Source organism: Mastigoproctus giganteus, chromosome 5, assembly GCF_048544385.1.
Source record: "Mastigoproctus giganteus isolate SK-2022 chromosome 5, ASM4854438v1, whole genome shotgun sequence".
NCBI classification, from domain to species: domain Eukaryota; kingdom Metazoa; phylum Arthropoda; class Arachnida; order Uropygi; family Thelyphonidae; genus Mastigoproctus; species Mastigoproctus giganteus.
In genome coordinates, this window is record NC_143579.1 from 52187003 (window position 1) to 52210247 (window position 23245).

Consider the following 23245-nt stretch of genomic DNA (forward strand, 5'->3'; position numbering starts at 1 on the left):
TTTTAGGTATCCATATTATATGCTACGAACATATAATGTCGATATTGGCTTTCTTACATGGCTGAGATACACTCTCTGGATACCACTCTATCCATTTGGATTTGTATGTGAAGGTAGGCCTAATTTTAATAATTTGGATTCTTGCTTTGTTATCTTAGAACTTAAATAACATTAAATGTGGAACTGTATTCTTATTGTCTTTACAAATTGCATACTCACCAACTCTCTAGATTATAAGGGTCTTTTTTGCTGAAACTCAGAATTTCCAAAAAAAAATAAAAATTTACAAATTTCTGCTTATTTTTGTAAATTAGTTGGCTAGTCAGGCGTGCTAGTTTTACATTGCATAAATTATGTGGAACACAGGAAATACTTTGCCTTACATGTAGCTGCCACTAATATTTGTTGTTTTTTTTTTTTTGTTTTTTTTTTTGTAGAGAAGCTAATTAACAGTGTCCTTTAGTAAGATGCCAAAATATGATGTAAAATTTCAGAAGATATAAATACAAGGTTTTCCATGTATTGTAAAATCTGGAAACATGCTTGCTTTGTGTACTATATAAGATGTGATTTGTCAATTTGAGTGGTGAGAAACAATATAATCAGACATAAGCATAAGTGCACTGCTTATACTGAAATGCAAAAATGGATGTAGTATTTCAAAGTGGAGATGCCGTTGTCATAAATACTGAATTCATGTTGTTTCTTGTAGAACATAATTTTCCTTCTGAACTATGTTAATCATCTAGATCAAAAAAAGCAAGCATTATTAGTAAAATTGCACAGAGAAGGAAAGATTAGGTGGTAATAGCTTTGAAAAATGTGCCATTTTTGATTACTACAGATGGCAGCGATCAAATCAATTCCAAGCTATATTCCATTGCTGTGGTGACCTTTTGTAATAAAAATAATCAAATAGAAAACATTTTGCTCTCAGTGCCAGCATCGGAAGGCAATGCTACAGGGAAGTCATTTGATAAAGTCCTTATGGAAGACCTAAAAAAAGTGGGAGGAGCAAGAGTATTAAAAGAGAAGATTGAGCACTCTAGGGGGTAAATAAGCTCTCCTTGTCATCTTATTAATTTGTGTGTAAAGGGGACTGCATGCCTTCCTGGGCGGTGCCTCCGTAGCCAGGTGGGAAGGAGCAGCAGTGCGTAGCACATGCTTCTTGATTAGACTGGGGTTCGAGCCCGTCACCACCAAATACGGAGGATGTGGAAAGGTCAAGGGAATGACCACCGCATATCACGGAGCAATATGGCCTTAGTTGCTAATGCTCCTGAAAACCAAATAACATAGCATGCCTTCCTGTGAAAGTGGATGGTTATTTGGTGAACATCAATTACTATCAAGAAAGAATTTCTAAAAGGAAAGATAGATGTAAACAGTTTCAATTAATACATGCCACTGAAGTAAAAAAGATTTTGAGGTGCGTGTGTGTGCACACATTGGATATCTTTGGGTAAATGTTTAACTAGACTGGTAGAAAAGTGATGTCTATTTAAAGAAGAGGCTAAAAGTGGTGAGAAAAGCCATATGAGAACTTTTCAGAATTACCAAATTGAAAAGTACAAGTGAAATCGAAAAATAAAAGTATCACTGGGCAGCTGCCCCAAGGAAGAATCCAGGCAAGCTTAGCTCTAGGCAAGTGTCCTCACTCTAGGGGGGGGGGAGTCATTCGTTCATGTTCCTCTCTTCTGGCTTAAATAAAGCAATTTGACTGGTTTTTTTTTAAAATGTTATGCAAATTTTTGAAAAGCAGAATGTAGCTCTTCAATCCAGCATACCTCACATCCATGTATTGAAGGCATTACGCCTAGTTATGTTGAAGACTTATGTGAAAATTTCTTATATCAGCAGTTTTTAAATCCTTCATCTTGGAAATAAAAAAAAAATTTATGACTGTAGCAGTCTAACCCAAATTGATGGTTCTGAATTAATCATAGGCATTTATATTGCCGAGTTCATGGAGAATCTAAAACAAGAGGAGAAGCTTCTACTCATTTGTTCAGTGAGGAATTACTTTATTGCTGCATTTGACTAATGGTGCAAAGGATGTTCTTATAAATGCTGAGGTAGCACAAATTCGATCAATTGGCAGTGCATCATTTTTAAATTCGAAATTTTTTGTGGAAAAATTTCCAGTACTTATTGGTGTCATTGAAAATTAAGAAATAAATGAAGCAATAGAGTTTTTTCATAGCATCAGGTTTGTCAGTTTCACTGTAAGAACACATTGGCTGTCTTTGAAATTACATATAGTGGTCCTTGGTTGGTCAACAGACAAGTGTCCAAATGAAGCTTCAAATATAAAAGTGTTTGGCACTTTAACACTTGCTCATAGCAGCACTAAGTGTAATAGGATATTCAGCAAGATAAAGAAAACACTGAGTTCAGATTTTCTCTTTCTGGCGAAGCATTCATAAATGCTCTTGACAGACAAGTATAGCCACTATATACACTATAGACAGCAGGGCCATTATTATAAACAAGCCTTTGATCCAACATTTTTGGAGAGGGCATTGTTTACAACAATATTTCCTCAAAGTAGTCAAAATTAGTTGGTATAACAACAATCCAAACAAAAATCCACAGATATAAAAAAAAAATCCTACGTAAGCTAATGTTCGAAATCATACTGTATAGCTAAACTATATAGTATGATTTCCAGTAATATAAAATGCATATGTTGTCAGTGAAATTAAATTTCAGTCCACAGTCCGGATTTTAAAAAATTTGCTTTTCTCATGTTTTTTCCAAAAAAAAAAAAAAAATTGCTTTCCTTTTGCTTGCAATTACTGAATCTCCAGTTTCTGAAAATCAAAGGTTGGCAGCTATGATATTGCCTAGATCAGTTATCTCTTGAGTGATAATTCATCAAAGAAAATTTATTTTCCAGTAATTTATTTTCAACTATAATTTACTGTTTTTTTCAGTCAATGGATTCATAAAATATTTAAGAAAATATACAGAAAATATTAAGGATTAAACAGGTATACAATATAATTGTTTTTGCATTCCTCAAATGTACTTGTTAAACAGGACAAATTCTTAGGTAATAATAATGATAATTGTTGCCATCAGCATAGCCCTAAAAAAACGCTCTTATGTGACGTTTGTGATCTGGGAAGAGAGATTATTCTGTTGGAAGAAATAAGTGCCAACTCCATAAAACTGTGGAATTGCTGTTTTCTTCCAGTTGTCAGCATAACCAACAGTACACTTGTGACGTGTATTGCAGGTATCTACAAGCTCATATTCTTCATAGGCATGCAATTTTGAAGAATAAATAGACACCCTGTGTATCAGCAAATGAATCACCACACTACCACTTAATTTAAATGTTGGTGATTTGCATTCAGATTGATAGCATTTTTGAATGGCATGTTGGCATATCATGGCTGCCTTTTTTTTTTTAAATCCTGAAAAACTGATATGTGGCATAGATCCAGATCCATGCCACATGTTCTTTGCTCCAAAAGTTCTGAAATGTGCACTTGATTACTTAGGATAAATAAAGCTTTTTAACTGCAGCCCATTTATAAAAAAAAAAAAAGAAAAAAAAAAAAAAAGTAATCTGTGAAGTTTTCTGCAAATTACCTCTACACTTGTGGTATCCTTCCAGTTGACGCTAAACTCTGTGATCAGTGCATTGATACTCCAGTGACAGTTTTTCTTGACTTTTTTTTTATTTCTCTCTCTCTCTCTCTCTCTCTCTCTCTCTCTCATACACACATATAGTTGTGCAAGAATTTTAATAAAACCAGAAATCATCATTGGTATGTCATTGGTTAACTTTTAACCTGTTTGCATATCTTATACTATTATTATACTCATATCACCTAGTAGTTGTCAGCATTATGTGCCTTGATATTGCAAAAGAGATTTTTTTTTTTTTTTTGGATTTTCAAGATCACATGAACTTATGAAATTACATTGTTATTTAAGATTATCATTTGTAAATGGTTTTATATTGAAGTTTATTTTAATTTTAGTAAAAGGCATCATGTCCTGTTATAAATGTTATTAATTATCACTAATTAATCCTCATAAGGAAGAATTATTTTCTTGATATTGCTGTACTTCATTTTAATTTGTATCCGCATTGTATAATGAACACCATCCATCCATAATACTTTCTACTAACCATTACAGCATTAGCACATCTGTTTTGTTGTTTTATGCTTGATAACCAGGAAAATCTCAGCAGAAGAGAAATAAAATGAAGAGATATAGTTAGATTTTGTTTGTGTGCTTGTAATGTTATATTCTTGGTCTAGTTGAACTGTATACAGTGTGGTCATAAAGTCTTGCACTGGTTTTAAATTTTAATAACTAAAGATATACAAATAATGGAACTATTTAGTAAAAATTATATGAAAATTCAAGTCTTAAAGTTTTATTCTTAATGCAGTTTTTAATTATCACACTTCAACACAGTCGCCATCATTGTTGTCTGATTCGGGCGATCCCTGATCGTGATTTGTCATTAACTGATCCAGTTTCTTTAAACTTTTTCATCCACCTATTTATTGACTTTTTATTGGGTCTATCTTTTTTATAATGAGTAGTGAACTTTCTTCTCACAGCTATTATTAATTTAAACTCTGCAAGCCACAACATGCAGTTAACTTTTTCTTCAATTGTTGCCATTTGGGATCATTCAATATCTGAAAATAAAAGAGAAATTGATAAAATATAAATACAATAAAAGAAAAATCAGATTTACATGGATGAAATTATTATATAAAAAACTTTGACTTGAATTTTCATATAATTTTTACTAAATGATTCTATTATTTGTATAACTTTAGTTATTAAAATTTAAAACCTGTGCAAGACTTTGACCACCCTGTATATTATGTGATGACAAAATGGATTTGATTTTTTGCTTTAGCATTAGCAAATGATGCAAGAAAGCAACCTTATATAGCATCAGCCAAAAAAAACCACACACACCTTTCTCATTTCACCCATCCACTCGCTCCAAATGTTTGTCAAGTTCTGCCTTGAATCTGTTTAAGCTATCAACTTCTACAACTACAGATGAAAGTTTGTTCCAACAATCAACCACCTGCTGGCTAAAGGCAAACTTCTGCACATCTATCCTACAACTGTCTTTCCTCAATTTGAATTTATGCCCTCACAGGCAATTATTCTGAGCAATAGGAAGAATCCCATCAGCATTGAGCATGCTCAAACCATTCAAGGCTTTATACACCTCAATCAGATGATGTAGTCTCCAGACACTGTAATTTGCAAAACATAAGCCTTTCTTCATAAGAGCAACCCTTTGTTCCATTTACTAATCCAGTTACCCTTCTCTGTACTCGTTCCAACAGCTCTACATCCTTCTTAAAATGAGGCCTCCAGACCTGTATACAGTACTCAAGGTGTGGCCTGACCATTGCCTTGTACAAGGGGATAATCACCTCCTTATCCCTGCTAAAAAAATTCCTGTATATCATTGACAAAACACCATGAGCTACTCTTGTAGACCGTCTGCACTGCTCAAAAAAATTCATATCTGCCTCATATGAAGAATGGTAATAAGAAAAAAGTTTATTAAATATCCACATTAATTGATATAAAGAAAATAATTAATGCTTCACATACAAATAACACACTGTGTGATGCAAAATGCATATTTTATCAAAATCCTAGTAGTTATTGATGTCGGAGGCAAAAACAGTTTCTGATTTCATACTCCTTTTTCTATATGGAAAAAAGAAAACTGAAATTAATCCAGAAAATAAGGCTTGCTGATCTCATTCACCAATTATTGGTTACTTGTTTGAATGCAGTCTGAAAATTAAAATAGAAAGAGAAAATAATTCTATCTCTGCCAGTATATGTTGTTTTAGTTTGAATGAGAAAACTTATGACTTAAATGTCAATATTGTTTGGATCTGTGAACTATTACAGGGTTGTTAAAATGAAAGTATCCCTATGTTGAGGGTTCTAAGGCTCGTACTGAAGAGAAATTTGGACAACAGGTACAATAAAGAATGTGCTCGGCATTTATTGGAAAAAAAAATTAGTTACAAAATTTGTCACTGTATGGCGTGTAACTATCTTAGTTATGATTATGCAAATAACTTACATTATTTGCATAATCGTAAGTTATTGCCACAGCGCCACTACTCGGCTCTACTGTACTGTATAAAAGCAAAGCAGTCTCTTCAAAATCATACAGTAGATGTTTGCCTGCACTACAGCAGCAATGCCAACAATGTTGCAGGAAAATGTGCTATTAGTGAAACTGTACTATCAGAACAGCAACAATGCAGCTGCGACTATCAGAGAAATCCGGTGTCAGAAGTGCATAAGGCATGGACCTATGACCATTTGTGCTGTCCGCAAAATGATTTCGAATTTTGAAGCGACAGGACATCTTGGTGTTGAACCAGGTAGAGGTCGAAAATGAGTGGACTCCTCTCGTGTTGAAGATGTGGCTATGGCTGTCGTGGATTTATCAAGTCAATCTCCATATGGTAGCGCAAGTGTACCAGCTGTTTCTCGTAAAGTGGACATGCTGTATTCCACTGTAATGCTAGTAATGCGTCAGGTGTTGCGGTACTATCCTTACAAGATGCACATGCTACAGCAGCTAAAGCATGGTGAAGCAGATATTCGTTTCACTTCAGTTTCTGGCGCAAATGACAGTGGATATCACTTGACCATGGAACATCCTTTGGAGTGACGAAGCCCACTTCTGCTTAAATGGACATGTGAATACACACAACTGTTGCATTTGGGCAACAGAAACCCTAGAGTTATCCAAGAGGTCCCATTTCATTCTCCAAAAGTGACAGTGTGGTGTGGATTTACAGCCACATTCATGATTGGGCCATATTTTTTTGAACAGGTAACACCGACTGGACTCCGCACCTGTTCCATCACTGGACAGTGATATTATGAAATGTTGGCAAATTTTGCAATTCTAGAGCTGCAACAACATGGCTACCTTCAGGATACCATATTCATGCAAGATGGTGTGCCATGCCACATCCACCATTGTGTCCAAAGATTGCTAAGGCAACACTTTACAGACTAATGGGTCATCAGCTGTTCTTTCCAGACACCAGACACCTTGGCCAACCCAATCACCAGACCTCACCCCATGCAACTTCTGGTTGTGGGGTTTTTTGAAGAACCAGGTGTATTGGGAAGGATGTCAAACTCTAGCAGATTTGAAGGACAGCATTAGACGTCATGTGCTGGCTATTCCAGTTGACATGTTACGTTCTGCTATAGAAAATGCTGTTCTTCGAATGGAAACTGTTGTTGACCAGAATGGAGGGCACATTGATTTGTGTTGCCACTGCGCCATATGGTGACAGATTTTGTAACAAATTTTTTTTTCCCCAATAAATGGCAAGTGCATTCTTTATTGTACCTGTTATCCAAATTTCTCTTCGGTACAAGCCTTAGAACTTGCTCCAGAGCCCTCTACATAGGGATACTTTAATTTTAGCAACCCTGTATATTACTTATGGTTGTGCCTATGTTTTTGTGCTAAAAATGTGCTGTTCATTTTTTGATAATGATATTATTTTAGAATTTGCTCTTCATAATGATGATATACATACAGAATACAGCATACTTTTACATTTTTTACTATCACTAAAAAATTAACTTTGTTTCTGTATTAAGGAAGGAGAAATTCTAGTAAAGGTGAGTTAAGTTTTTGATATTGAAAATTAGACATGAATAGTCCACTAATAGTGATGATAAATGACAGCATGCCTTATGGTCACTCCATATTCTCTCATGTCTTTACTGATATGGTAACAGGTTGGCATAGTAAAAAATAGACAGTTTTCTTGTATAACTTTAAATCCAGTATTTTAGATGTAATAACTAGTTTTATGTTTCCTTTGCGGGAAATAAAGAGTAACTCTCCATTAATTAAGAATTTATTTTTTAAGCCAATCATTTTAATCCTTTATTTATTAATGCATTCCTTTTTTGTAACATTGGTGGATAATTAGAATGTTGGTTTCTCTCTGACATTAGTAGCTTACAACAGACTTTTTACTTTTTTTTTTCTTGGTTAGTACTGTTATGAGTACTGAAAGAATAAACTATATTTATTTATAATTTTTTTTTTAATGAATTCATAACCCAAATCACTTCATGGGGCATTCACATGATTGAAACCATTAGAGAAAAATGTTGCTGTTGTTATACAAAGTCTGACCTGTTTATCTTGCAGGAATAATTATTCTCAGAAACATTCCATACTATGAAGAAACTGAAAGATTTAGTATTTCTTTGCCAAACCAGTGGAATTTTTCCTTTTACTTTCCAGCAGTACTTAGGATCTATCTTCTCTTTGGATTTTTTCCAGGTAAGATTTTATTTCTTTAAATTTTCATTTAAAATAGTGAAAACTTCATTGAATATTCAAAAATAGTAATGAAGTTGTGAATATATATTTCACCAAATCTGATACAAGTTTTTTAAGACTTATCTCATTGATTTCCTTTTCATTCCATCTAACCAGTGTTAAACATTTCACTTTATTATTATGTATAATAAATGCATGAATATGAGATGAGTGTTTCCTATCTTATTACTCAATTTCATGGTAAGAGGAGTCACTGCAAATGCTTACTCTCAAACATATGGCTGCAGCACAGGACTCACCTGGTGCCTCTGTAGCCAGGTGGGCAGGAGCAGCAGTGCGTAGCACACGCTTCTTGATTAGACAAGGGTTCGAGCCCGTCACCACCAAATACGGAGGATGCGGAAAGGTCAGGGAATGACCACCGCATATCCCCGGAGCAATATGGCCTTAGTTGCTAATGCTCCTAAAAACCAAAATAACATAACATAATGGGACTCACCAGGGACAAAAGGACTGGCCAACTTCTTCGCCATTACTGTCCCACTGCTGGGCAGTCTTCTCCCAAGATCTTCCATCTTTTTCTGTCCCGTGTCGTGGTTGGCCAGTTTCCTCCTGCAAACTCTTTCAACTTGTCGCACCACCTTCTCCTGTTTTGTCGACCTCTGTTTCTATGTCCTTCCAGTGGTATCCATTCAGTTGCAGCTTTACTTCATCTATTATCTTCTTTTCTCATAATATGACCTGCCCATTTTCACTTTAGATGTTTTGCTTCCACTATAACATCCTTTATATCATTTCTTTTACATAATTCCTCATTTCTAACTGTATCTTTGCATGACATGTCCAACATGCTTCTTTCCATTGCTCTTTGTCCTACATGTAATTTTCTTTCTTGCACCTTTCTTGCACCTTTATACCTGTATTTAAGAGCTTTCTTTTTAGACAAACTGGCAATTCTCCCTTCATATAGTCCCCAAACATCCTGTATTTTTTCCAGCCATTTTTCAACCTTATATTGGTCTCATGTGTCTGGTGATCGTGAAAAGATAGAATTTTCCCCAGATATGTGAACTGATTAACAAATTCAAGAGGTGTATTGTCGAGATTTATAATGGGATACTGTTGGTAATTTTTGTCTTTTCAAGATTGCATGTCTAAGCCAGCAGTTTCCTTCCTTAATTCATCTAGCATTTCTTGCAATTCCTGTGCATCTTATGAGGATAAAACAGTATCATTGGTGAACCTTAGATGGCTAAGTTTCTTTCCCAAGATATTAATTCCTCTGTTTTCACAGTTTAGATTTTTGAAAATATACTCTTGTGTAGCTGTAAATAGTTTCAGTGAGATTGGGTAGCCTCGTTTAACTCCTCCTTTGATCTAGAATTTCTCTCCCAATCTGTCCAATTTTATTTGAGCTGAGCTGTCCTTTTAGATTTGCTATAGTCGGGTGATGTATTCTGTTGGGATACCTTGTTGCCGTAGGGCCTTGAAGAGTACTCTGTGGTTCATGGAGTCAAAAGCTTTCTTATAAACAATGAAGGCCAGGTAAAGTATCTTGTTGTATTCCTGGTACTTCTCTATTATTTGATTTAAAGTGTGTAGGTGGGTCAGTCACTGAAAATCCTTTTCTGAATCCAGCTTGTTCCATAGCTTGATTCTCATCCAGCATGCAGGAATTATGTTCTTGAATTATTTTGATAAATACTTTGTAATTTTGTGAAATCAGGCTGATAGGGTGGTAATTGGCAATATCTGATTTATTGCCACCTTTCTTGTGGAGAAGTATTATGTGAGACATTAGCCACTTTGCTGGCAAGATGTTTGTTTGCAGTATTTTATTGTAAAGGAGTTTTAAATATGGAAGTATTTCTTTATATCCAAAATTTATCACTTCCACTGTAATGCCATCAGGACCCAGGCTTTTATTGTTTTCAAATTCCTTAGTGAATGCTGTATTTCCGTCTCTGTTATTGGTAGAACTTCAGTATCTCTTGCTTATTTCATCTGATAAAAGATTTTGTCTAACAACTGAGTCACCCAGAATTATAACTTCCTGACCAAACAGGAGGTTATAATTCTGGGTGACTCAGTTGTTAGAGAAATAGGGAATATGTCATTATTAGTACTAGCAAGGAAGCATAAGCAAAAAAAAAAAAAAAAATGCCCACCTCACCTGCCCATCCCTCTAATAATGTCTAATTCTTCCTTAAATTTATTCAAATTACCCACTCTTACACCAGATGGTATTTTGTTCCAACATTCAATGGAAAGCAAATTTATACAAATCTATCCTGTATAAGTTTTCAAGTGCTACAATTTTCAGAATTGAAGTTTTTTATGGTAAGAATACCCCTTTGTGTTCTTGACTAATCTGGTTGCTCTTCTCTGTTCAAAGAGATCCATATCTTTCTTAAAATGAGGCTTCCAGATCGGTATGAGGTATTCAAGATGTTGCTTGACCATTATTATACAATGCGATAATCACCTCTTATCCCTGCTGGTAAAATTCCTGTAGATCATTTACAAAATGATCTCCATTGACAAATGGAGATCATGATCTCCATTGACAGAATTCCATGAATTCCATTCCCAGAAGCTTGCCTGCACTATTCAGAAACCTTCACATTAGACTGTATTGGATGTTTTTCTGAGATTACTGCTGCCCATACACAGTACTTTGCATTTATCAATGTTAAACCTCAATTACCACTTCTCAGCCCATCCGTCTGATTTTTGTAGACTTTGTTGCAGTAGTTTACCTTTATTCTTGTCATTAACTATCCTGCCAACCTTTGTATCATCTTTATATGCCTTCATCAATATTGTTAGTGAATACTGTAAACAAAAAGAGTCCCAACACTGAAGGACCACTAATAACATTAAGTCAAGAAGAGTAGTACCCATTTATAACCACTCGCTGTCTTCTGCCGCTCAACTATCCCTTTATCCATAGCAGTGACTTGCCCCTAAAGCCACGCTGCTCCAATTTGTACAGCAGTCTTTCGTAAGGAACAGTGTCAAAAGCTTTACTGAAACCTAAATTTATGATGTCAAAATTGTTTGCATCTAGTTCTTTTGTTACTTTGTCATAGTAGCTAATCAGTTTGGTCAGACAGGATCTGCCTTAACAAACTCTTGCTGCAATTTACGTATAATTCCATTCCTGTTAAGATGATTCTGCAATACTCTTTTAACTACTAACTGCATTATTTTCCCTGGAACAGCAGTTAAGCTTTACAAGTCTATTAATTGCTCACATCACCTTTGATCCTCCTTTATGAATAGGAGACACATCTATAGCAACCCCTGAATTCAAAGGTGCTCTCATAATTATGGCCAAGAGTTTGCTTACCTCTTTTGCCACTTCATTTAATATAACTGGATAGATCCCATCAGCCTCAGGTTCCTTATTTACTTTTAGCTTCAGCAATTCTCTTCCATTTTCTTCTGAGTTATAACAAAGTCATTTATCTCCCAGTTATAACTTGATGTACTTCTGGCATTCCGAGCCCTAAAACCTCCTAAAAACAAACAAAATATTTATTTTGTTTGTTAGCAACCTGAACAGTATCATCAATCATCCAAGTTTCTTGCAATGACCAACTAATTGGTTAAAATAAATTTATTAAAATAAATAAATGATATATACATAAGATAAAACAGAGATAAAATAAGATAAAAGCATTAAAATACAATAAGATAAAAGTGTTAAAATATAACATAATAAAAGCATTAAAATACATAGATGCTTTTGAGATGAAGTGCCTCTTCATCAGCTAGTCGGTGAATGGTATACTTCAGTATATATTGATGATTACAATAGAAAAGTCAGCTGGGCATGATCATGTATCACGAGTCTGGTGTCAGTAGACCGGAATTATGTACATGTGATGACCGCCAGTGCTCATCGCACTGCAATACAGAACATTCTATAATAGGGTGTAAGTGCACTCCCCTCGTGCGATTCATAGTACTATTATTGGTAGCTATGTGCAGTGCTTCAAGCCTTGAGCGCTGATGATAATCACATGAATAGTCGACAATGTCAGTGTCGGGGATCAAGATTGTGCTGCTCAACCTAATAATGCTTGGCGACTGCGGAGTGTTCAAAATTAGTGGTTTGCAGAGCCACCTCATGCTCAGAAACCCGGTCTTTCAATCTTCTACCAGACTCACCTACATAACACCACCCACAATCCGGACACGTAATGTGGTATACAGAAACACACTCCGTAGGAAAGGAAGAACAGCCGTTTTCACCTTAGAAATAATAGATTGCAGTTTCCTCCCCGGAAGTTGCACACATTGTATATGATGGAGACTCAAAATCCTAACAAGATGTTCTGATACGCCCAGATAATAGGGGATGTAGCGGTAGAGATAAATTTATTGATGCAAGGAGGGTTAGACTGTGTAACAAATTTGTGAGCCTGACGCTCACATCTGTCTAGAACATGAGGTGGATAGCCGCAATTTGAAAGCTCTGCCCTAATTTTGGAAATCTCCAATTGCCTGTCACCACTCGAACTAGAGTGTGTCCAGGCACAGGAGAATAAAGTGCGAGCAGTGCTACGCAAATGACCAGGGACATGTGCAGACCCAGAATTGGTAAATTGGCCTGCATACATTGTAAGAGTATTATCAACCTCTAGTTCAATCGTAAACTGAATGACGGGCGACAGGGAATTGAGATATTGCAGCAGTCGAGATCCCTGGGGGACAATTATGAAGATATTGTCAACATAACGACACCAGAGAGTGATAGGAATAGGTAGGTTCAAGAAAATCTGACTCAAGTTCCTCCATGGCGATATTGGCTGTGATAGGACTAACAGGGGCACCCATAGTTGTGCCCTGTATTTGGCAAGACATTCAGTTTACGATTGAACTAGAGGTTGATAATACTCTTCCTTTTTTGGATGTGTTAGTCCAACACGTGGATTCATGTTTAGTAACTTCCATTTTTAGGAAGCCGGTTTACCAATTATGGGTCTGCACATGGCCCTGGTCATTTGCGTAGCACTGCTCGCACTTTATTCTCCCACACTTGGATGCACTCAAGTTCGACTGGTGAGAGGCAATTGTAGATTTCCAAAATTAGGGCAGAGCTTTCAAATTGCAGCTATCCACTCATGTTCTAGATAGATGCGAGCTTCAGGCTCACGAATTTGTTATGCAATATAACCCTCCTTGCATCAATGAATTTACTGCCTACTGCTCTACTGCCTACATCCCCTGTTTACCAATTTTTATTAAAATATTTTCTATTATGTATAAAATTCAAAAAAATTAAATAATATTTAAGAAATTTCTAGAATATTCCAAAATGGTGTAGAAGACTTGAATGTGGTAAAACATTGTAGAAGATTCCTGAATGTTGTACGTGATTCTTGAGAGAATATTCTAGAAAGTGGGAGTTTTGTTTCAATATTATAGAAGATTGTAGATGATTTTAGAGTGTTTTGCAATAATATAAACTGAGAAGTAAGAACTGTAACATAAAATAGAACACATTTCATTTAGAAAGAATGTTTGGTATGAGTTTTGTGTGTTTTGTGATAAACACTGCAAGAAATAAGGAACTGAGTGATGAAAAAAGTACTATTATAACTCTGTATAAAGAAAGTTATTCCGTGAAAAGTATTGGCAAAAAAGTAGGGTTCATTTGAAGGAGTACAAACTCTACCATTCAAGGTGACCGGTAGTTTAAAGGACAAACCACGATCAGAACAGCCATGTGTGTAAAAATCAAACCCAACTTAAGACCATAACACTAATTACTAAATGCAATTGATGCCTTACTGCATCTGAAATCTGAGCTGAGTTCAATAAGAACAGAGAAACTCCCATGTCTACATCCACTTGTCGTGTAGCAGTCCAAAAACCCTTATTAACACCAGAAAATCAAAAGAAACGGTTGGCTTGGGCTCAGAGTCTTCAACATTGCACATTTGAGGAGTAGGAAAATGTATTGTATGTAAATGACGGATGAATCCAAATTAGAAATATTTGGATCCAAGTGTAGATTTTGTAAGATTTTATAAGAAAAATATTGCCGCATTATTTAGTGCCTACAAATAAGTAAATATGTAGAATTTAGTGTAGGATTTAATTACGAATAGATAGGATTTAAATGATTCAATAAATAAATTTGGAACAAGCACATGGTATAGGGTGAGGTATTAAATTGAGGATGGGGAAGGAAAAAAATGAGTATTTTAAAAACAAATAAAGATGAGAAATAGAATTAGGATAGTAGGAACTTTCGTGTACACTAATAGTTTTACGAATGGGAAGTACAGTAGAAATAGACAGCAGAAAGATAAAAAGCAAAGAAAAAGTTATTAAATAACACTAAGCTTGCAAGGGTTGTGAAGCCCAAACTTGCTTAAAAATATAACATTTCACATGAAGCATAGCAAAATTGGATCACTATCATATATCATGACATAGTAAAAAACTAAATCTAATGCCTACAAACTGTACAATAACTTTTACACACCCTACTACAACCTTAAAAACATATACTGTAATAGAATTACAAGACAATTTTATCATCAGCCCAGTAGATAAAGCTTCCAACAACTTTGCCATATTTTGTAAACAATTTTACTGTAATCAACTAAAAAGGAAATATAAAAAAGTTCCACTTTGACTCCCTGACATCTTAATCCTTCTGCCACAGTTAAAAAGCTAATTGCTTTACATAAAAAAAAAACTACATATTAAACTATAGAACTCAACCCTACCATTTCTCTATATTATTGCTAAATTCCATAAACAACCTGTAGGTTTCAGATTCATTGCCAGCTCCAAAAACAGTGGCTGCTACCTTCCAGCCAAACATTTTTTCAAACTACTAAAAACTATTTTTAATAATCTCACATCTACTTGGGTATTAAATAATAACCTAGCTGTCATCAACACTTTCAAATCTAATATTACCATAACAAACATAGAAACATTTGATTTCACCAACCTTTTTAACCTCCATACTACATAATTTAATGATATTTGTGCTAAAACAGCTTTATCACAGATACAGAGATAAATTAAACATAAATGAAAATACTTGGAACAACTATGTAAACCTCTGTTTACTCAATAACTATATTTTTGATGGCAAACTTACCTATAAACAAACTATTGGTGTGTTCCTATGGGTTTCCAAATTTCCAGCTTAGTATCAAACCTATTCTTGCATTATTATGAAGAACTGTACACCATAAATAATCCTAATTATAGCCTGTTATCTTTCAGATATGTAAAGTGTATCTAGGGTCAAACGACACCAGGGGTTTCCCCCATCTCCGCGTAGTTTACTTTGTGTGGTGATACAGTTCACTGTAAAGGCCAGAGATTTAAAAGTGTATGGATCTTGAAATGTGTGGTGTCATGTACCGTTGTTCTTCTGGCCATTTAGCCACCAGGCTTTCAGATATGTAGATGACATCCTAGTCTTAAATACTAACTTTGAACCTATAGCCAAAGCTGTTTACCCTAATAAACTTAAACTAAATAAAGAAAATGCCACTAATCACACAGCCAACTTCCTTGACCTCAATATGCATATATCATATATGATAAAAGAAATAAATTTAACTTTGTCATCTACCTTACCAACTGGCATTCCAACATTTCAAATACATAAAAATATAATATGTACCCAAACCATCAGATTAGCTTACATTTGTAGTAACCAACTACTGTTCACCAAAGTTCTACAACTCCTTTATAATAAGCTTGTCAACAATAATATCCCTATCTACTTTTTAAAATACTGTTTCAATATAGTTTACCATTTTATCAGAAATAAATTCAGTTATAATTTACTACGAACTGGTCAGTTCTAAACGTATCTGTTTAGTTGTAAAATTATCTGGTGGAATTCCACTACTTGGTAAGTAATAGCTATACATGATTTCCGGATGTAACTATTTTCTTCGGATTGATTACCTTGTCTATTTACTCACTAAGTTTCTACTGTTATGTTTTCAACTTTTCTCATGTATCCATTGGATCTGTTTTAATAATCATTCATGAAATTACTTATAATTAACTACCCATGTTGAGTCTTTGCTGACTTCTGTTAATTTGTTTTAAGTTATGGTTTATATTATATAGAATTGGCATTGGGCCCTGAATTTTTCAAGCTTGTGTTAACATACTACACCTTTGAAAATCAGTCTTTAGTTTTTCCACTAAAATTATATAGCAGCCTTCAGATTTTAGTGACTTTGGTCTTTATCACAAAACTTTGTATATATCACTTTATACAATCTCCTAACTACATCACTATTAGGTATAGAGACATCCAAATTTTTGATTCCTTGGAATTACTTCTTGTTCTTAAGATTGAACTGTTTCATGTCCATAGACTTGTTTCCTGTTCTTATATAATTAGATTCTTAACTACACTACCACGGGATATGTCAACTGGTACTTTATCCTTGGATTCATTTACTATTCTTTCCACAGTGAATTCATCTAAATTTATATACATGGAATTAATTCCTGTTCTTCCATGCTATAGTTGTTTCCTTGGAATTGTTTCATATACATGGACTTATTTCCTATTCTTTTATAATTGTATCCTAACTACACCATCTATGGATCTTAAGTCACCATGTTACTTATATCCCTGAAATTATATCACTTCATAATTGGATTCTTAACTACTCTCTACCTTTGGATATAATGTCAACTGATTCTTTTTCCTTGGATTCATTTACTATTCTTTCCATAGTGAATTCACACCTGATACTACCTGTGGTTTCATCTAGATTTATGTACATGGAATTAATTCCTGTTCTTTCATACTATAGTTGTTTCCTTGGAATTGTTTCATACACATGGACTTATTTCCTGTTCTTTTATAATTGGATCCTTAATTACACCACCTTTGGATCTTAAGTCACTATGTTACTTATTTCTAGAGATTTAAATTAGTTCTTTTTCCTTGGATGTATTTTCTTGCAAAATTGGACTATAGATTATAATTATTAATCTATTTATATCTCAAAACATTTGATGAGTCTTGTTTTCTATACTCTGATACATTTACAATCATTCCCTTATATGAGATTATTCAGCTTAATATAATGTGGCCTCATAATTTGGTCTAACGTGTATATGTTTTTCGCCAACGTATTGTGCAACATTATTTTTCTATTAACAGTAATGTGTTTTAATTTTGTATGACTTTATCATGATAAAGTCATACTATTCCAACAGTATTTCTTTTTCCAATGCTAATTTTAAATTATCTCCATACACTTGTATTCTAAATACGACAATAGAAGTGACTGTTTTCCCAATATTTTGCATTTCTTCACAGCTTACTATTAAGTCCACTATGCTGCTATAAATTGCTTTATCATGCAGTTATACAGTAAAATCTCGTTAATAAAAACTCGGTTTATACAAAGTACTCGTTTATATGAAGCACATACCATTCCCCTGCGAAAGGATAGGCTTTTCTATATAAATATATTCGTTTATTGCAAAATTCGGTTAATATGTATTACAAAGTTCTTTTTCACCCCATAAGAAATAAATATAGTCATTTTGTATGATTAATACAAATCTTGGCAGAGCATTCCAATTATTGTCCCCAGCCACCTGGCTCCCTGCTTCCCAAAGATTGGCACTGACTTGTTAGAAATTAATTTTGTGTAAACAAAAGCAGTTTATGGTAGCTGGAATGTCAAGTGCACTCTGAAAAGCATCTTTCTGAAGGATAAATTGTTAAATTAACAAAAGAATAAAAGTTTTTCTAAGTTGTTTATATGCACATGCAACTGACCTTATTCCTGCTCTCCACGGGAATAAGGTCAGTTGCAATTGTTACCCCATTTCAAAGTCTTTTGCTTTCGTATATAGCAATCTGCCAACCGGGCTAGCCAGGTGGGTAAAGTGCCTGCCTGGCAACCCAAAGGTTGTGGGTTCGAATCCTGCCCGAGGCAGGATTCGAATCCCAAAAACCTTGGGAGGTGCATTATGGCCACAGAAGCCGATGCACCAACAACTAACAAAAAAAATAAAAAAAAAAGTACAACAATCTATTTTTTGTGCCATTTTATCTGAGCTGATGTCTTTTTCAGAACTTGTCATTAAATTAATTTAAAATTTGTTTATATTAAATCTTATCTAGCAATATTATGGCGACGAAATGTAGAGGGACAGAATTAAGCTTGGAAATTAAACTAAAAATTATACAAGAGGCTGATAGGATGGAAAGAAGCAAAACAGACATTGCAAAGGAATACAACATCCCTTTACCTACTTTATCTACAATACTGAAAAACCGAAAAAGACTTGAAGAAGTGCATGACACTGGAGTAGCGATGAAAAATAGGAAACAAATTCATGGTGTAAAACACGAGGAGCTTGAAACAAAATTTTTCGAGTGGTACCAACAAATGTGTGCATCTAATTTGCCAATATCAGGTCTTATTTTGCAAGAAAATGCGAATTATCTAGCTCAGCAACATGGAATTAGTGATGCAGCAGTGGCTGGCTCCCAAGATTTAAAGACAGGAATAACTTGGTTTTGTGAAATGTTTGCGGTGAGTCTGGATTAATCAACAAAGAAAAGGCTACAGACTGGTTGTGTTCTGTATGGTCCATCCTTAAAAAATATGAGGCAAAGGATATTTTTAATCTCGGCAAGGCAGGTTTATTTTATAATTTGCTGGCAAACAAAACATTTGCTGTTCGAGGAGAGTCTTGTCATGGTGGAAAATTAAAGTAAACAAAGACTCACTGTTCTCTTATGCTGAAATTCAGATGGCAGTACAAAATCTTTTTCTTTAAGTTTTCCAAGCCAAAATGTTTTAAAGCAGTTAATCAACTTCCTTGTAATTATGTGGCCAACAGAAGTGCTTGGCTTGCGGTCAAAATTTTTCAGTCTTGGTTATCAAAATTGGACAGAAGAATGGCTTCAGAAAAAAAGATCATTTTGATGATTCTAGACCGTTCTACAGCACATCCTGCCAAGACACTTTAAGTTGACAAATATATGGGTATTGTTTTTACCTCCCAATACCACCAGTTTAATGCAACCACTGGATCAAGGCATTATTTATAACCTCAAGAGAGCATATAGAGCCCACCTGATAAGGTTCTTGATCCACAACATAGAAGGGGGAACAATTTGCAGTCAAATTGAATGTCTTGGATTCTATCCATAATTTTGTTATTGCTTGGGAAAGTATTACATCAAGTGTAATAATCAACTGCTTCAGAAAGAGTGGCTTTGGAGAGAACATCAAAAAACATGGTCCAGCAGATGAATGTGATAGCAACAATGAGGAATAGAGGAATTTGAAGGAGCATATGGATTTTGTTGGCAAATTTGAAGAGTTTGTGAAGGTGGAAGATAAAGTTGCTACCACTGCAACGCCAACACCAGAAGAGCTGCTGGGTACCAAACAAAATGATGTTTTTGTTACCAGCAACAGCGAAAGTTAAGAAGCACACACACTACCATCTAAAAAAGATGCTAAAAATGCATTGAACGTAATAGAGAATGTGTTGGCCTGCAGTAACGTTGATAAAGAAATAACTATTGCATTTGATATCTGTGCTGTAGTTGAAAATGCATATAGGACAAAAGCTGTGCAAACAGCATTGGATTCTTTCTTTAAATTAAATTAATTTATTAAAAAGTTAATGGTTTGTATGTTTCCTTTTATATTACGATTGTAATTCTTTTTACTGTGATACTAAAATTTTGTACATATCAAAATATATACTAGAAATTAATAAGAGGAGTTTACCTCAATATAGTACGTAGAACACTTCCGTATGATACCCTCCAGAAATTAAAACGGACAAAACGAAAAAATCGACAACTTACCGGTACATTAAAGTAAAATATAAATAATTAAATAATCAATTTAACACAAAATCAATATAAAACAATTAAAATTCAAATTAACGCAATTAAAAGAATCTAACGAAAATATTCAAAACGAAGGAAGGAAAATCGTTTTGAATATTTTCGTTAGATTCTTTTAATTGCGTTAATTTGAATTTTAATTGTTTTATATTGATTTTGAATTGTGTTAAATTGATTATTTAATTATTTATATTTTACTTTAATGTACCGGTAAGTTGTCGATTTTTTCGTTTTTTCCGTTTTAATTTCTGGAGGGTATCATACGGAAGTGTTCTACGTACTATATTGAGGTAAACTCCTCTTGTTAATTTCTAATATTATTATCAACGTAGAACATATTGAGTATTACAGCTCTGATTCATACTATCAAAATATATACTGTACAATATTTTCATTTCCATTAATATTGCTTTTCTCTTATTTGTTGTTATTTGGTTTTTAGGAGCATTAGCAGCTAAGGCCATATTGCTCTGGGGATATGCGGTGGTCATTTCTTGACCTTTCCGCATCCTCCGTATTTGGTGGTGACGGGCTCGAACCCCGGTCTGATCAAGAAGCGTGTGCTATGCACTGCTGCTCCTTCCCACCTGGCTACGGAGGCGCCTACTTTTCTCTTAGTTTATCTTACAAAATAAAATCTTTAAAATATATGTTATTCCTATTACTTATTGTTAGACAAGGCTTTTGTTTTTATTTTATTTTATTAATTTATTTTTGATATTATTATTCTTAGATGTACAGTATGTACCAAAAAAAAAAAAAACGGTAAAATTTTGACACTTTTGGGGGGGGGACCTCTTTACTACAAACCTCGTTTTTACAAAATGTGAAAATTTAGGTCCCTTGACCTTTGTATTAACGAGATTCCACTGTATTGTTAATGTGGTTGAAGTTTGTGTGCATTCATCTACTATACTGAATATGTGCACGTCATCCCCTTGCCTTTTTCCATCTGCTACGTATATATTTTTCCCGCCAGCTTGTTTCTGCCACGCATTTCTTGAAATATTCCAGGTATCATTCACTTTCACTTTCTTATTATACTTTCGGATTCATTTTAGATTCATTTCTTGGCATGTTTCGACACATTTTTCATTTCATTATAAGCATTTTGGTATTAGCTCCCTTTTATACTAATGCTTACAAATGCCAGAGCCCTTACTATAAGGTTGGGCTTCACAACCCCAGCAAGCTTAGTGTTATTTAATACCTTTTTCTTTGCTGTCTATTTCTACTCTACTTCCCGTTCGTAAAACTATTAGTGTGCACGAAAGTTCCTACTATCCTAATTCTATTGCTATTTTTCATCTTTATTTGTTTTTAAAATACTCCTTTTGACCTTCCCCATCCTCAATTTAATATCTCACCCTATACCATGTGCTTGTTCAAAATTTATTTATTGAATCATTTAAATCCTATCTATTCGTAATTAAATCCTACACTTTTTACTTTCTACATATTTATATTAACCATATTTATTTTAACTTGTTCTTTATTTTTACTTAAATAAATTGCACTGCATTGGGACTACCTTGTCCATACTGTATTAGAATGTGCTAATTTCATTTTTGTTGCTTTTTGGCCTATCACTTTTCTTCTACTACTATGGACAAGTATAGAAACACAGTTCCTGATACATGGTCATGTGTAGTCCCCTGATGAAATTACCTGAACATGTATCAATATTTATTTATTTTAGCTGACATCAGATCAAGCATATTTGCCTTACCTATATTCAACCATTTTCTAAATATGTTTCCCCCCCCCATATCTGATGATAGCAATAACACTATCATTTTATTTTCATTTTCTATTTATTTATTTTCATTTTCTATTTATTTATTTGCATTTTTATTTTTATTTTATTAGTATTTTGATGTACTAATTTTACTTTACAGTTCTCCCACTATCTATTGGCTTGGTAATTCATCCCATAATTCTCTTAACATAACCTAAAGTTAATATCCTAAAGGTTCATCATAACCTTTAGGATATTAACATTCTTTCACAAATCTACTACACTTCTTTTTCTACTTTCCACACCCTTCTAGTTACTGGCACTTTGTGTAACTTTCCATACATTTATGCATACTTTATTCAATATATTGATACATATTACATATTATATACATATATATATATTTTTTTTTTTAAATAATAACAAAATAAAATTATTGCTACCTACAGAACAAATATAGCACAACCTTTCAAACAGTATAAGCTGCATATAAATGCTCTGAAAGCGGTGCCTACTATTTATATATTTACAAGTCACCATATGTATATAAAGCACAATGTATGTTTTCCTGTTATATCATTATGTGCATAGGACAGTTGCTCCTGATTTATGAACTCAGTGATTTAGAAACCACCTAAAGAATGTGTTGTTTACAAATAGGAAGACTTCTGCACTGAGATATGGAAAGAAATCATATTAATAAAAAATAATGAAGTAAATACTTAATATTTATTCATTAAGAGAAAAGAAAGGATATTACTTTAGAAGTGCAAGAAAATAATAAATAAATACAAAATACAAGTGTGAATGGGGACATGAGAACATCATTATGGTCCTAAAAAATTAAAGGCATAAATAAGAGAAGGAATACATTCATTGTTAATGACTCAGTCAAAAATATAAATGTAAAATATTTTCAGAAGTTTTTACTCCTGAAAAATGGAAGGGGAGAGATGGGAAAATGCCAAGAAATTTAAAGTACTTAAACTGCTTTCACAATAAATGAAATAAATAAAAAAAAAAATAGCCTTTAAATCTCCTATTAGTATTATTTATATTGGCAAATGATGCAAGAAAGCAAGCTTATACAGCATGAACCAAAAAAAAAAAAAAAAACCATTTCCTATATCCATCCCTCCAATAGTTTGTCTAGATTTTCCTTGAATTTATTCAATACACAACAATGGATGGAAGCCTGTTCCAGCAACCAACTGCCTGTTGGCTGAAGGAAAACTTCCACACATCTATTCTG

At 34.0% G+C, this 23245-nt stretch overlaps 1 protein-coding gene across 1 annotated transcript in view; it reads left to right on the forward strand.

Annotated features, from left to right (window-relative positions):
• Hacd2 (3-hydroxyacyl-CoA dehydratase 2) overlaps positions 1 to 23245 on the forward strand; it is a 160150-nt gene that overhangs the window by 118917 nt on the left and 17988 nt on the right. Inside the window, exons 8-9 of the mRNA XM_090374025.1 lie at positions 7 to 113; positions 8219 to 8353. Coding sequence (XP_090230151.1) covers positions 7 to 113; positions 8219 to 8353 — 242 coding nt within the window. The remainder of the gene's footprint in view (positions 1 to 6; positions 114 to 8218; positions 8354 to 23245) is intronic.